The sequence below is a fragment of the Heptranchias perlo genome, chromosome 6 (genome assembly GCF_035084215.1).
Source record: "Heptranchias perlo isolate sHepPer1 chromosome 6, sHepPer1.hap1, whole genome shotgun sequence".
Classification (NCBI taxonomy): Eukaryota; Metazoa; Chordata; class Chondrichthyes; order Hexanchiformes; family Hexanchidae; genus Heptranchias; species Heptranchias perlo.
In genome coordinates, this window is record NC_090330.1 from 24,074,338 (window position 1) to 24,091,860 (window position 17,523).

General features: G+C 40.7%; 1 protein-coding gene across 2 annotated transcripts in view; it reads right to left on the reverse strand.

The window, feature by feature from the left end:
* The window catches only part of nbeaa (neurobeachin a), a 637,170-nt gene that overhangs the window by 400,049 nt on the left and 219,598 nt on the right, over window positions 1-17,523 (reverse strand). For both annotated transcript variants that reach the window (XM_067985944.1, XM_067985943.1), the window contains exons 21-24: window positions 15,088-15,280; window positions 10,057-11,073; window positions 9,551-9,768; window positions 3,195-3,348 (exon numbers count right to left, since the gene is read on the reverse strand). In XM_067985944.1, coding sequence (XP_067842045.1) covers window positions 3,195-3,348; window positions 9,551-9,768; window positions 10,057-11,073; window positions 15,088-15,280 — 1,582 coding nt within the window. The remainder of the gene's footprint in view (window positions 1-3,194; window positions 3,349-9,550; window positions 9,769-10,056; window positions 11,074-15,087; window positions 15,281-17,523) is intronic.

Here is a 17,523-nt window from a genome sequence, read left to right on the forward strand (position 1 = left end):
ACAACCCGTTTATCCCTACTATCTGTCCTTTAAGCAATCCTCTATCCATGCTAATATATTACCCCCAACTTCATGAGCCCTTACCTTGTGTAACAACCTTTTATGTGGCACCTTATCGTATGCCTTTTGAAAATCCCAATATATTACATCCACTGGTTCCCCTTTATCTACCCTGTTAGTTACGTCCTCAAAAAACTCTTAATAAATTTGTCAAAACATGATTTCCCTTTCATAAATCCATGTTGACTCTGCCTAATCATATTATGATTTTCTAAGTGCCCTGTTACCACTTCCTTAATAATGGATTCCAGCATTTTCCCGACGACCAATGTCAGGCTAACTGGCCTGTAATTCCCTGTTTTCTCTCTCCCTCCCTTCTTGAATAACGGGGTAACATTTACTACCTTCCAGTCCACTGGGACTGTTCTAGAATCTAGAGAATTTTGGAAGATCATAACAAATGTATCCACTATCTCTACAGCCACCTCTTTTAGAAGGGCAAGCAACTGTGTATCTCCTCAACCAATCAGACTGAAGAATTGTTAATGAGCAGTGCAGTGTCTGAACCAGGAAGTGTAAGTTAGAATAGTGAATTCAATGTCAAATCAGGTACAGAAAGCGAAATAAAGAGAGGGATAGAAAGATTGGATTAAGCGAGAGAGAGATAAAAGAGACAAAGAAAAAGTTTTTAAAAATTATTTAAATTTTAATAAAAATCTCCAATAACTAAAAGCTGAAGGAATGAGATTCCACACTGGTAAAAGTTAATTTACAGTGCCCGAGAGGTTGTTTGGCAGTAATTAAGACTTACCACGGTGTTAAAAGGGTACCTAGACTGGAATGGATAAGCCCTGACTTTTTGTGGCAAGTTTAGTCCGTATCTAGGTAATCAGTACAGGAACTTCATGCTGTTCAATACATTTGAATGGGGAGCCAGATGGCGAGATGCCGTTTTTGCGCAGTTTACGGAGAGGCAGTGTACCTCCGACAGCAACTTCCGGATTTTCACATTTAACTGCGCATCGACTGAGTGCGCGTAAATAACGATGAGCACTGTTAGCCTTACTGTTATTTTCACAGCAAAATCTGGCCCATTGAGTTAGTAGAGGGGAAATGGAAATTGGCATAAATACTTAACAAGAACTTTACTCCAATGTTTACAAAAAAAGTTTATTGGGGAGGAGGTAAATCTTTAATTAGTTAAAAGCGAGCTGACAGAATAGTAAATATATCTGCAGGACCCTCTCCAAAGGGTGCTCTGGACCCACCATCTGCAGGGTTTTTTTTTATTTGTTCATGGGATGTGGGCGTCGCTGGCAAGGCCAGCATTTATTGCCCATCCCTAATTGCCCTGGAAAAGGTGGTGGTGAGCCGCCTTCTTGAACCGCTGCAGTCCGTGTGGTGAAGGTTCTCCCACAGTGCTGTTAGGTAGGGAGTTCCAGGATTTTGACCCAGCGACGATGAAGGAACGGCGATATATTTCCAAGTCGGGATGGTGTTTGACTTGGAACGTGCAGGTGGTGTTGTTCCCATGTGCCTGCTGCCCTTGTCCTTGTCCTTCTAGGTGGTAGAGATCGTGGATTTGGGAGGTGCTGTCAAAGAAGTCTTGTCGAGTTGTTGCAGTACATCCTGTAGATGTACACACTGCAGCCACGGTGCGCCGGTGGTGAAGGGAGTGAATGTTTAGGGTGGTAGATGGGGTGCCATCCTCCAGGCAAGTTAGGGGCTTCAGACTGGAGGGGAAATCAGCAGGTGCTCATCTCTCCCTCCTGCTGTGGGCTTTCTTTTCCTGGAGTCATAAACAAATTCATGAAGTGCTAACTGTTTCATGAGGTCTGCCACTGCCATCCAATTGGCCATTTTGCCGCCCAAAACAAGAGTGCAAGAAAATGCAATATGCAAGTGGATATAGTTGGAAACTCTTTTGACCCTACTTTTTTTAAAATTCAATTTAGCACATCCATTGCAAGTTATGCTTGAAATTTGCAAGGTGTGTCCTGCATGAATATGTGATTGTTTGAGAAAGGTGAGAGGTCTCCCAAATGATCACCATACATCCAATATGAGGATGCAATTGGTTGAAGTGTAAGTGTGTATAGCTGCCATACCATAGCACCAGAGACAGGTACATCAAGCAGACACCTACCTTGGCAAACTTCTTCAATGCGTTAAACTTCTTCCGCCTCTAAGCCGAGGACATCTTCACCATATAAATTGTGTTCACCTGTTCCACTACCTCTTCCCAGGGCAGCTGCCTTCTGAGGAGGGTGCTCCTTCAAACTAAATATAGCAACCCCACTTCACTTCGCCTCTTGCAAAGTTACCTCCATGGTTCTCTCTGTAAAGGGAACAATCTTCCCTCCTCTCTGGGCCCTTGCACTCTCTTCAGCCGTCTCTAATATGCCAGCAAAACTAATACACAAATCCAGCACCTGCAAAGCAAAGAAAGTGCCAGTGCTCCTTTAAGCCACAGCAGTAGCCCTCTTCTGCTGCTGTGCCAGATATCATGCGCACGCTTCATTGGCCTCCACACTCCCAGTGCATGGAACGATGCTTGCTAGGAACACCGTGTATATAATTTTTAAATTGAGAGCATCTCAGAATTTACTAAAGTACCAATCCCCCACCCGTGTCCACGGCACATAATTTGCTCACGCACTCGTGCGTGCACCATTGCCGTGCTGCTGAAACTGGAAAATCTCCCTGTATTTTTTTTTAATGGGTAATGAACTTGTTAATGGATAGATTACATGTATTGAAGTACATATAACTGTAAAATTACTGTTTCACCACATTTTGGGTTCTGGAATACAAAGCCAAACATAGAATGATGCACTCAGATAGGTGAAATCTAGGTTTTATATTTATGCTAGGGTGACAACACGGACTGCAATTGTAAGTAGTTAACTGCATGCTTGTTTGCACGATCATGTCATCTGTACACTTCTGCATGTTAAAACCTAAAACTTGACATTTATGTTAAGAAATTCTATTAAATCAAAGCTTAGTTTGCAATTACTGGAATTCTTAACAAAAAACATGGCAGAAATGCTTTACTTCAATTATCAGTTTAATACAATAATTTCTACTTGATACAGAATAAATATTTAGTCCTCCACTTTGCAATATTTTATGGAAATTATTGATTTTAATTCTGGTCATTAACATTACATGGTATCATACTTCATACTTACAGAAGGGGATGTGGCTGCTGATAACAAAGGCAAAATTCCACCACAAGCAATGATGATGTTGTCTACCATCTGGGAAATGAGGTGAATTGTGTTGTGCACAAAAATAATGTTCTCATTGCTATTCACAAAATCCATCACCGACTTTGTGGCATGGCTGCAGTGACATAAAAAATATTAAAATAAAGAAGTTACTACTCCATAATTGTAATTATGACATTGTATAATTATCACAAAAATATATAAATCGATTAGGTTTATTGCGATCTAACTCTAACCAGCCAAATGAAGTTCAAAGAGTAGGGAAATTAGATTACGTAACTCCAATTGAAGAGCCAGCAAAATAATGGCCTCTTGCTGTGCTGTGAATTCTATGATAATTGCATACAGTTAACGGAAAGGCAATCACACGGTCATTACAAGATACCTTTGGGTTAACTACTGGGATATGATGATTGGTTCCCCCAAGTGCAGTTTTCCATGGTTCAAGAGTAAATCTGGAAGATATTGATAGGAAAATACAAAGAGCATGAACAAGAGGATAAGTATTTTAAATTGCAGGTGTTGGGGGACCAGGAGCCATTGTAGGTCAGCAAAAACAGAGGTGATAAGTGAGCAGGACTTGGTGTGGTATAGGACATGGGCAGCAGAGTTTTGGATAAGCTGAATCTATGAAGACTTCAATTTAAGGATAGAGGATGGGATGCCGGCCAGGAAAACATTGGAATATTCAAGTCTGGAGTCAACTAACTTTATCCTGAACACAGTTATTTATGATCATGCTGACAAGAATCAAAGAGTGCTTTTGATTCGTCTTGACTTTCTTCAATGACAGCAAAGTTTCAAGGCAGGTCAAGCTTGTGGCATAAAAGACTTGTGTTCAATAGTTCTCCTTCATGCTTCAGAACTAACAGGTACTCAATAGTTCTTCTGTTAAATGTGCAAAATCCAAGGCCATGCTAGGAGGTAGCAAGAAGAGGAAATGATTGAAGGGAGGATTCTGGCCTACATTGACTAGTTGCTCAGCAGCCTGGAGGGTATTTAGCCCCGTGACAGGCTCTTCCCTTTGCCAAAACTGCTCACAAGGATGTGGATTGGTGACAAGCAGGTCTGACTTAGATTTCTAGAACTTCAAGGCACATGGTCATATGCAAGCTGTCCTGTGTTGGTACTTCCACCATATCGAAGAGATTTCCATTCTATAGTTGATCAGGAAATTCTAAGGTTTGCCACCACAGCTATTGGAAGCTGTTGCATGGAAGCCAGAGATATAAGACCACACATTAATAAATCCAGGGCTTTGTATCCACCATGATTGGGTTGCATTTCTTGTTGAAGCTCAGCATCTCCAGCTGGTGGAACTATTATTTTATAGGGTGTGGTGTCTGCACATGTTGTGGTCAGAAGGGCGGTGGAAATGCACTCACACATTTTATGGTGACTTGGGCTGCTTACTATGCTTTTGTGAAGAGTCCCTGGTATCTGCTGCCCTCGTGATAAGGGCTTAAAGCATGCACTTTTCATCTAGTGACCAAAAAGTGATTATTCTCCTTGGAGAAGGTTAGAAGGGCTGGCAATGAAAGGTTGAAATGGAATCAACCCTCCACAGCAGACTCAGCAATCCAATATCTAAGTCAGGCAGGTCCACAGTACTTCTGGGAATTGTTGGTGATTGACTAGCTAGCCTGGTTCATTAATGGGACCTAAAGAGCCAGCCCTTTCACTGGGGATTCTTCCCATTTGATTAGATAACCATCTACGGCAATATCATAGAATCATAGAAAAGTTACAGCACGGAAGGAGGCCATTCAGCCTATCGAGTCCGCGCCGGCTCTATGCAAGAGCAATCCAGCTAGTCCCACTCCCCCGCCCTTTCCCAATAGCCCTGCAAATTTTTTTCCTTTCAAGTACTTGTCCAGTTCTCTTTTGAAGGCCATGATTGAATCTGCCTTCCCCCACCCCCTCAGGCAGTGCATTCCAGAGCCTAATCACTCGCTGTGTAAAAAAAGTTTTTCCTCATGTCACCTTTGGTTCTTTTGCCAATCACCTTCAATCTATGTCCTCTGGTTCTTGACCCTTCCGGCAATGGGAACAGTTTCTCTGTATCTTTTCTGTCAAGGCCCTTCATGATTTTGAAACCTCTATCAAATCTCCTTGCAACCGTCTCTGTTCCAAGGAGAACAACCCCAGCTTATCCAGTCTATCCACGTAACTAAAGCCCCTCATCCCTGGAAGCATTTTAGTAAATCTCTTCTGCACCCTCTCTAAGGCCTTCACATATTTCCTAAACTGCAGTGCCCAGAACTGGACACAGTGCTCCAGTTATGGCTGAACCAGTATTTTATAAAGGTTCATCATGACTTCCATACTTTTGTACTCTATGCCTATATTTATAAAACCTAGTATCCCGTATGCTTTTTAACCGCTTTTTCAACCTGCCCTGCCACCTTCGATGATTTGTACACATATACCCCCAGATCTCTCTGTTCCTGTACCCCTTTTAGAGTTGTGCCCTCCAGCTTATATTGCCTCTCCTCGTTCTTCCTACCAAAATGTATCACTTCGCACTTTTCTGCGTTAAATTTCATCTGCCACGTGTCCGCCCATTCCACCAGCCTGTCTATATCCTCTTGAAGTCTATCACTATCCTTCTCACTGTTTACTACCCTTCTGAGTTTTATGTCATCTGCAAATTTGGAAATTGTGCCCTGTACACCCAAGTCCAAGTCATTAATATATATTAAGAAAAGCAGTGGTTCCAGCAATGACCCCTGGGGAACACCATTGTACACCTCCCTCCAGAAAAACAACCGTTCCCCACTACTCTCTGTTTCCTGTCCCTTAGCCAATTCTGTATCCATGTTACTATTGCCCCTTTTATTCCATGGGCCGCAATCTTGATGATAATCCTACCTGTGGCACTTTATCAAACGCCTTTTGAAAGTCCATATAGACCACGTCAACTGCATTGCCCTCATCTACCCTCTCTGTTACCTCATCAAAAAACTCTTATCAGGTTAGTTAAACACGATTTGCCTTTAACAAATCCACGCTGGCTTTCCCTAATCAATCCACCCTCATCCAAGTGACTGTTAATTCTGTCCTGGATTACTGTTTCTAAAAATGTCCCCACCACTGAGGTTAAACTGACTGGCTTATGGTTGCTGGGTTTATCATTACACCCTTTATTGAACAAGGGTGCAACATTTGCAATTATCCAGTCCTCTGGCACCACCCTCGTAACTACGGATGTTTGGAAGATTATGGCCAGTACCTCCGCAATGTCCACCCTTACTTCCCTCATCAACCTTGGATGCTTCCCATCCGGACCGGGTGACTTATCTACTTTAAGTACAGCTAGCCTTTCAAGTACCTCTTCTTTATCAATTTTTAGCCCATCCTGTATCTCAACTATACCTTCCTTTACTGTTTCTCTAGCAACATCTTCTTCCTTGGTAAAGACAGAGTCAAAGTACTCATTTAGTACCTCAGCCATCCCCTCTGCCTCCATGAGATCTCGTTTATGGTCCCTAATTGGCCTCACCCCTCCTCTTCCTACCCGTTTACTGTTTACATGCCTGTAGAAGACTTTTGGATTTCCTTTTATGTTGGCTGCCAGTCTATTCTCATGCTCTCTCTTTGCCTCTCTTATTTCCTTTTTCACTTCCCTTCTGAACTTTCTATATTCTGCCTGGTTCTCACTTGTGTTATCAACCTGACATCTGTCATATGCCCATTTTTTCCATTTCATCTTACTCACTATCTCTTTTGTCATCCAGGGAGCTCTGGCTTTAGTTGCTCTACCTTTCTGCCTCGTGGCAATGTGCCTAGACATAAATCCTGACAGAGATGGTTCCAGCTGTATATACAGTGGGAAGATAACCAGTGCTCTCTGCTGATGAACTTCACAGATTTGGTTAACTGCAGTAGTATCCAAGTGCACTCTTGGGGGTTCCCTAAATCTTGGCAATTGCTAACCTGAACCCAAGCTATCTGGACTCAGGTGCTGTCCCAATTAGCAGTGTACATTCCAAATCGGAAAAGAGAGTCTACCTCAGTGGATATCTTAGTAGCTTGTTTTGGAGACTATTAAACATTGATGATGGGTTTCCACATGTGTCAGATACCCAGTGATCCAAAACAAAATATATGAGGATCCCTCTTAGGCATCTCTTTTCAAGAGCTAAATAGTTCTAATTTATCGAGTCACAGCTTTTCCTTCTGACACCAGGAATTAGCCTAATTTCTCTTCTCTGGACTGCCTTTTAGGCCTGGATGTCCATCTTACATCATGTCAATCAGAGTAATACGAAGTACTCAAGGTGAGCTGACTAGGGCAGTGTATACCCTCTGCATGATCTCTGGGGATTTGAACTCAACTCAGCCAGCAATTTATCCCAACATCCTACTTGGTTTGTTTTTTTGTCATCTTAAACTGATTAAATGTGGTTAGCGATGAGTTTCTTTTAACTTCCTGTGTGGAAAACAGGAAGTTAAATTTTTCTGAAGAAATATATTCCATCAGTACCACTGACTGAACAGTGCTAATTCTGGGAAATTAGGTGCACTGTACGTGCTCAAACTGCACAACCCAGATCCAGCTCACAGCTCTGGAAAAAATGTGAAGTCCAAGCTTTTGGAAGAAGCTGAGGCTTTCAAGTAAAAACTTTAATGAAGTTATTAAAAGATACAGAAGACAGGTCTAATTAATCATATTATTGTGGAAATATATAATGTTATTTAAACCCTTACTTTGGACATTAGAAATTTCAGTTACTGAGGAAAAAAAAGGATAGATTTTCAGCTTCACTTTGAGCTACTTGTGGGAACTCAGTGGCCAGATTGTACAGAGTAATGAGCTTACATAGGCAAAACCCATTACAAATGTGGATACAGGAAATTATGAGAAAAAGTTCACACAATAAATGTGACACCAAGAAGTCAAGTTGTGCAGTCAGGAAGTGTGTGTAGTCCCAACATATGTTGTAGATAGACAAGTTTATCCACATTCTCACACTCCCCACTTACCTACTCCCTTCTTGTACTATCCACATTCTGTTCAGTCCCTTCCATCTTCCTGTAGCCAGAACTGTAGAGTAGTTAAGACCACAGGGGTAATTTCCTGACTTCGGACTACTCAGTAACAGCTTTGCGCACTGGCCGCGCATATCAGAAAACTGCAGGGACATTGCTCATGGTTTTACATCTGTTCATTTTGATGGGACAGAAAATCATGGGCGGCACGCTCACAATTTCCTAATTTGCACTGCCGGTGGGCAAGGGTTCCCACCACTAGCATGAACTTGGAAAATCAGTCCTGATAAGTTTATTCTTGATCAGGATTGAAATACCTTGTGATCCTGTTCCACGGTGGAATGCTTTTATTGCAATGATAAGAACTGATCATATCTCTCACATCTAATTGACAGATTTGAAACTCAAGTGTACCCAAGATCATCTTTTATGAAGGATCTTTAAATGCAATACTGTTGATTTGCTTATTAAATATGTAATATTTATTAATAGCTTTATTTGTCAAACACTGGTAGATTTTACTCAATACAATTATGTATTAGTTGTTCAGTGTGGGCATCATCATATATCAACCGAACAAGTACAAAGGCAATAAATCAGTGCTGAAACCCACTATCGCAAAAAAAAGGTCTGAAAATGGGGAAAATGCTCCAAATTCACATTATACATTTTAATAAAAAATTCTGAAGTTTTAAATGTCAGTTAAAAATTTCATTCTTGCAGCTTATTACACACTGACAGGATTACTGCCTTGTAATCACTGCCATGTATGTCATTATCCCATTTAAAACAAATCAAACAATTTAAATCAGCTAATTCTAATAGAATTTCTCAACATTACACTACACTTCTCATCAGGTTGGCTCAGTGGTGGCACTCTTGCCTCTGAGTTAAAAGGTTATGAGTTCCAACCTTGAGCACCTAACCGAGCGCAGTACTGAGAATGCTACATTGTCAGAGGTGCCATTTTTCAAATAAGACTTAAACCAAGGCTCTCACTGCCTGTTCAGATAGATGTAAAAGATCCTATGGCACTTTTTTTTTTGAAGAAGAGCAGAAAGTTCTCCCAGTGTCAACCACCAACACCAAAACAGATTAACTGGTCAGTCATTCATTTGCTAATTGTGGGCCCTTGTTGTGTGCAAATTGGCTGCTGTATTTGCCTACATTACAACAGTACACTTCAATAGCTGTCAAGCGTTTTGTGACATATTAAGGATGCCAACGACATTATATAAATACAATTCTTTTTCTTTCTTTTCTATGTTGTATTTAAATCTTATTTCTACTGCCTTTTATAAAAAATAATATTAATGTTTCATCACCTCCGCCAAACATGTACATCTGTTTCCAAAGCAAAAAGCAGATCTGTCAGAAGACGCTGGTGCATGGGGGACCACTTAAATTCAGGGATGCGAAACATGGTAGTGCGTGGTCCTGGACTAAACTGTCGGCGTTGCTCCTCAGTCATTGGCATTCCTCGGAAACCCAGATCAACACGAAGGTCTCTTTCTTGTAACCCGCCTCCTCGACCCTGAACAGCCTATAAATTAAAAAAAGATTTAATTAATTTTAACAAATCTTCATAACAAATTTTGCCATGCTGTCTTGCATGATAAAAGATGGACATCAGTATCACTGAAGAGCATAAACAAGTAAGCTATCGTGAAATGTAAACATAAGTACATTTCACTCACATTTCTGAAAAAATAAAAAACTGTTCTGATTTGCAAATTTGATAAAGAAAATTATTTGTTATAGAAACAAACTACAATTAACAAGATGAACAAAGCGTAACAAAACTATAATTTTAGGAACCTTTTTATCTTACCTGGGTTGTGGCGGTGGTTTGAATCTTTTTAACTTCCTTCCCTCCTTCCTTGCCATCGTCAGATCTGTCAGTATCAGATACTGTGCTAGCAGCATCTAAATTACCAACAGTTTTTTTTGAAGACAGTTCTGAATCAATGGGTGTGCCAATCATTTCTGCATATTCCATTACTTTTGGAACAATTCCCTCCGATTCAGACAGGATACTCATTTCATCCAAATTGGTTGGGATTTTGAAATCCTTACCCTCAGATATAGGTTTTGGACTCGTAATGTCTGAATTACTGGTCATATGAGCTAACAGCCCCAGGTCATCACTAGCACTTGTATGTATTTGATTCTCCTGCACATTTGTAATGGAAAGATTATCAGCAGAAGGCAGTTCAGCCAATAGTTTTTCCTGATGGTTTGTTCCTTTGTCAAACAGAAATGAGGTACTATTAACAGGTTCATCATCCTTTTCATCTACCAGAGATATCAAGGGACCACTGTCTCTTTGTTCCCTTTGTTGAGTAATGGAGGTGTTATTTATATTGCTCTGAAGTTTCTCAACAGCAGAGGTATATACGTTGTCTAATAGAGATTCTACCTCCACCAGGTTACCATTCTCTCCAGCTACCAATGTTTCAGGTGACAGATCTAGATCATCAAGCTTTACTTCAGTGGCATCTACCTTCTCAGCTTTGATATCCACCAAGAGATCATGAACCTCCACATGCACTCCTGTTGTTGGTCTGTCTGAACTTCCTACTCCATTACTGGATATTCTTGCTTCAACTAGAAGGTTTCTAGAATCTGTGTTGACAGGGTAATCAGTTTCACTCTCTGGGCTCTGAATATGGGAACCATCTTCAATTTCTCTGATCTCTATGCCTCCTTTGGATCCTACTGCTTGAGATGAAAGGCCAGAGATTGTGCTGACACTGCCCTTTTTTCCTTTTTTGATGTTCTCCTCTTCTTGTCTTTGATACTCTTCATACATCTTGGCTAAGTACTCTTTGTGAGCTTCATAGGTCACCTTCAGAAACAGATATACTAGTTACAATCAATCAACTGTAGTTAACAGATTTCTAAAGGACCAAATCATTCAGATAGAGCTTAACACATCATTCTGCTTGTGACTCCGCAAAAGTAACAATAAAATCTGAATTAAAAATAATACAATGGTTCTTGCTTCTCATCTACAATTACCACCAGTTTAAATCATTTTAATCAAAGCAAACACTTACCAGTTGGAGCTAATGAAACTGCTAGCAATTTGAAGTTAGTCTAAAATGGTGCAGTACACTTAAAATATACTTTATCAGTTTATAAATCAGGAACGCGGTACACTTCTAGTTAGTTAGTATAGTAACAATTAATCCTTACATCAAGAAATCCTGTACCTGTGTGCAACATTTTGCCTTACATTGTGAGGCTCAAGAATTTTCTGGAGGTGAGGTTACACTACTTAAAATCAGTTTTTGATCAACTATGGAATGGTTTGAAAGCCTAGCTTTTTGCTAATTAGGAGACAGTAATAAAGTGCAATCAGAGTAACAGGTTACACTTTTTACTTGTTTCTCACCTGACTCCAGAAATTTAAAAAACACAAACAGAGATCTTATTGACAGCCGAGGTAGGGCAACTTACTGAATGAGTTACTTTACTAGCCGATTATAGTTGGACCAGATTTTGGTATCTTTCTCCACATCCCTTATAACTTAAAATATATACTCACGGTATCCCTGTGTAAAGACTGGAATCGATATCAGATACTCTAGTTTTGATAAAAACATTAATTCGCATGGCACCATTTTATGTGTAATTTGTTTTGTCACAGATTTTAAACTTCTATTCAGAACTCCTACCTCACCTGCTATACAATGTGTTGGCAGTTCCTGGAAAATAATTAGATGCAAGTGTTTACAAACACCAGATATGAACTGACAGTAGGAATATGATCTGTTTATATTAAGACACATACTGCAGTGGGAGTTTAAAATTTGACCAATATGAGATCTTTATGTGACTCCCTACAGCAAGTAAGCATCAGTAGTGCACCACTGTATCTGCACTGACATTACAAGTGGGAAAAATGTGTTGTCAGTCAGATGTGGCAATAATCATCTTGTATCACATCTGCAACTTTAATAATAACTAGAGAACTGAAATAGTGCACTGCAAAGTTTTCAATCTAATGAATTCATAAGTCCCAATCTAACAGAGTACTTTTGTACAAAAAAAAATTTTTTTTTTAAATTTTCTCACGAGATGTGGACGTCGCTGACAAGGCCAGCATTTATTGCCCATCCCTAATTGCCCTTGAGAAGGTGGTGGTGAGCCGCCTTCTTGAACCGCTGCAGTCCATGTCATGGAGGTTCTCCGACAGTGCTGTTAGGAAGGGAGTTCCAAGATTCTGACCCAACGACAGTGAAGGAACGGCAATATATTTCCAAGTCGGGATTGGTGTGTGACTTGGAGGGGAACGTGCAGGTGGTGGTGTTCCGATGTGCCTGCTGCTCTTGTCCTTCTAGGTGGTAGAGGTCGCGGGTTTGGGAGGTGCTGTCGAAGAAGCCTTGGCGAGTTGCTGCAGTGCATCCTATGGGTGATACACACTGCAGCCACAGTGCACTGTTGGTGAAGGGAGTGAATGTTTAGGGTGGTGGAAGGGCTGCCAATCAAGCGGGCTTTGTCCTGGATAGTGTCGAGCTTCTTGAGAGTTGTTGGAGCTGCACTTATCCAGGCAAGTGGAGAGTATTCCATCACACTCCTGACTTATGCCCTGTAGATGGTGGAAAGGCTTTGGGGAGTCAGGAGGTGAGTCACTCGCCGCAGAATACCCAGCCTCTAACCTGCTCTTGTAGCCACAGTATTTATATGGCTGGTCCAGTTAAGTTTCTGGTCAATGGTGACCCCCAGGATGTTGATGGTGGGTGATTTGGCGATGGTAATGGCGTTCAACATCAAGGGGAGGAGGTTAGATTCTCTCTTGTTGGAGATGGTCATTGCCTGGCACTTGTCTGGCACGAATGTTACTTGCCACTTATCAGCCCAAGCCTGGATGTTGTCCAGGTCTTGCTGCATGCGGGCACGGACTGCTTCATTATCTGATGGGTTGCGAATGGAACTGAACACTGTGCAATCATCAGCGAACATCCCCATTTCTGACCTTATGATGGAGGGAAGGTCATTGATGAAGCAGCTGAAGATGGTTGGGCCTACGACACCTGCCCTGAGGAACTCCTGCAGCACTGTCCTGTGGCTGAGATGATTGGCCTCCAACAACCACTACCATCTTCCTTTGTGCTAGGTATGACTCCAGCCACTGGAGAGTTTTCCCCCTGATTCCCATTGACTTCAATTTTACCAGGGCTCCTTGGTGCCACACTCGCTCAAATGCTGCCTTGATGTCAAGGGCAGTCACTCGCACCTCGCCTCTGGAATTCAGCTCTTTTCTCCATGTTTGGACCAAGGCTGTAATGAGGTCTGGAGCCGAGTGGTCCTGGCAGAACCCAAACTGAGCATCGGTGAGCAGGTTATTGGTGAGTAATTGCCGCTTGATGGTACTGTCGACTACACCTTCCATCACTTTGCTGATGATTGAGAGTAGACTGATGGGGCGGTAATTGGCCGGATTGGATTTGTCCTGCTTTTTGTGGACAGGACATACCTGGGCAATTTTCCACATTTTCGGGTAGATGCCAGGGTTGTAGCTGTACAGTTTGGCTATAGGCGCGGCTAGTTCTGGAGCACAAGTCTTCATCACTACAGCTGGGATGTTGTCGGGGCCCATAGCCTTTGCTGTATCCAGTGCACTCAGCCGTTTCTTGATATCACATGGAGTGAATCGAATTGGTTGAAGACTGGCTTCTGTGATGGTGGGGATATCGGGAGGAGGCCGACATGGATCATCCACTCGGAACTTCTGGCTAAAGATGGTTGCAAACGCTTCAGCCTTGTCCTTTGCACTCACGTGCTGGACATTGAGGATGAGGATGTTTACAGAGCCTCCTCCTGCAGTTAGTTGATTAATTGTCCACCACCATTTTGCTATTATAATGGTGTTTTTCTTGCAGTTGCGACAAAAAAACAGAAACCATGAATATTTATAAACCAATGCATGTTGTACATGCATAATACAGGTCATATGGGTTAGGAGGGCTCTAAAACAGGCTAGCTGCAGCAGTGATAGAGCGATGTGTATTTCCTTTATTACCTAAAGGCTAAGCACTTCATTTCAGGGATCAAGAGATACGAAATTAGAGGCAGAGATATTTATGCTGCATCTTGTTGGCCAGAACAGCATATTATTAAGTATGTTGTTCCATCTCTTCCTGAATGGAGGACAATGTGAGAAACTAAAGATTAGGATGAATGAAACAATACCTACTAAATATCCTAGCAAGTTTCAAACATAATGGGGAAACACAATACCATGCAATCCCAGACAGAAATGCAGCTTTACCAGCTGGACAGTCTCAGTCATACCAAAGGTACAAGGATAATTTTGGTCTAATATTTTTACCCTATTGCTTTAGTGTTTTTTTCAAATACTACAGAAAATGCTTAAAGAAAAAAATGTTAAAATAATAAAGCTGATTCCCATTCCAATTGAGACAAAGAATGAATTAATGGGCAACAAAGTCAGGAAATAATACAAGAGACACCTATATTGCAATTTTTATAATTTGCCAGAAGAGGGTGACAATGAACTGCACATGACATTGTGCATCATATATTTGCAATCTTCTTCAGTTCCTGAACTATTTATTGGTATATAGTCAACTGAACTACATTAAATCATCTCAGGGAGCAAGTTACTGCTTTCAGATGCAAGTTTTGTCACTCTCCATTACTCCCTTGTCCGGTACTACTGGATTTATACATGGTAATTGTAACTATACAACAGTATTCGCCAAACAGAAGATAGTACAAGGGGCCTCCCTTTGGACTAAGAAAAAGGCGTTCCACAGCAGGATTTGAACATTGCATTTTATAGACAACCTCTGCATGTTTATTAAAGGTGATTTTACTAGTAAATAAACCTTACCTTGGAATGTGCTATTGAGAGAGTATCTACCCAAACACGCCAGCCTCCCCATTCATACTTAATTGCGTGATACAGGAGAATACGGAAAATGTTGTACACCATCTCTGTGATTTTTTGTTCGTCTGAGCATTTTGGATTTATGTATCCAAGGGAGAACATCCAGTCTTGCCAAACTGAACACTGCAAGAGGCACCTGACAATAGAAATGTGCATATACAGAATAGATTACCATCTACCTGAAGAAGTGGATCAATGTAATGTTACGTTCATCATCAACATCTGTATCTCACATTAGTAAATATGTTATATACAAGAGAACATTCCCTGGTCAAGCACAAAGTTCATCTATGCATGTTTCTAGATATATATATTGGTGGGGGTGTGGCGTGGGATGGGGGAACACACCTTTCACAGGTACTTCCTCAGTTAAGGCTTCAATTGTAGTATAGTCTAAGCAGTCTTGCAGCAAAAATGCCTCACATATCTTTAACTTTATAATATTGTTGAATAGTGTGCAAAAATAATTGAATTAATGAATAAAAACCATTATAAAAGTAATTTTCCGTAAAATGTAAATATGAGTTTTGATTTTTGCAATGGCCCCTCATCAAGAAAGTGATTTTTTAAAAAAATCAAGTTTTCTTTAAGACACAATAAGGAAAGATGGCTGAAGTTTGGATGATGCCAAAACGGAGTGGAGGAGTGACAACAGGCCCTGTATTTACAAATACCATATATGTAGCAGGGCTGTTTAGTAGGGTGAAATATTAATAGGGTGAAATATACTGACAAACTACTGCAGGACTCGAGGTGTTTGGGAAGGTGGGTGGATAACTGACAGATGCAGTTTAATGTGGGTAAATGTAAAGCCATGCAGTTATGGATACCAAATAAGCAGAAAGATTATAGGATTAATGATAAAATAGATCCAGGAACAAATCAGGGCAAAATCTGGGTGTCATAATAGATAGATCTTTCAAGACATCAGTCATTGGCTGCTGTCAAGAAAGCAAGCGAGATATTAGGTTCTATAATGTAGATTGAAGGAGACTATTCGGTCACTGTATAGTATATTGATCAGGCTGCACCTGGAGTATTGTGTGCAGTTCTGGATTCACTATAGAAAGGATGTAGTGAGCTGAGCTGGAAAAGGTGCAGAGAAAAACTACCTGAATGATTAAGGGACCAGCAAATAATTCATACAAGAATAGACTTACAGAACTGGGACTCTTCTCATTGTAAAGAAAAGTGAGGGGGATATGATTGATGTATTAAAATTAATAAGGTTCATCAATGTAGAGGATCATTCAGAGCTATTTGATTTGGTACATAGATAGCAGATTAAGGAGGTCTGGGGTTGGGAGTGGTCGAGTCCATGATTGAAGCATGGAGTGTGGAAGGATTCTTTTATGTTCTTAACTGATCAAAATGAAGTGTCTTAACCAAAATGTCAGACGTTGACAGGCCTCTGTGTATTTCCAACATCTTTGAAAAATAACTTACTAAATTTAATAAGTGTTTATTTTTATTCAGTATTAGTTATACATAGAAATACATAGAGGTTACGTCACAGAAATAGGCCATTCAACATAACCAGTCTATGTCACCGTTTACCCTCCACATGAGGAAATAGTTCTAATTGCACATAGATGACCAAGAAGATAAGGAATGAAAGAAAGAAACAGAAAGAAGTAAAGATAAAAGGGGATAAAAGTCATGTAGTTCATTAAATGTGGAAAACCACAAAATATGAATAAAAGCACAGAATACAGATACAATGGCCCAGAAATTGGTTTTAAAATAACGGCGAGCTTAACAGCATTCACCTTTATTAAGGGCGAAATCAAAGAGCAAGTTTCGGCGATGGTACATGCGCAGTTGAACATGGAAATCTGGAACTTGTTCTTCCTGGTTCACCAGTGATGTGACAGCATCGCCTTAAAGGGATATCGCCGGCTGCAATCAATGGAATCAACTGACTGGCGCCAACATGCTCTCCTGCCCAGCTGGAAACTAACTGATCTTGCCACAAGACAGGTATGCCCAGTTTTGTTTAGGTCTGAACTAAGTTTTAACAGTGTAGTAAGTCTTAATGACTGTCAAACAACCTCTCTGGCACTAAAAATTAACTCTTAAAAATGTGGAGTCTCGTTACTCCTGATTTTAATAGTTTTTGGACGTTTAAAAAAAATGTAATTAAAAAATTAAAACTTTTTTTTACTTTTTCCTCTGTCTTTTTTTATCTCAATCTTTTAATCTTATCCTATCTTTATTTCGCTTTCTCTATGTCATTTTATAATACCTTATCGGGCACATCTGGGTTTTTAGTCTGCGCTGTTTGTCTGTGAACTGCACTTCCTGGTTCTCAGAGTGCGGCTTGCTTCAAGCTGATTGGTTGAAGGGCCTTAGCGATCCTTTCCCCACTCACACAGCCCG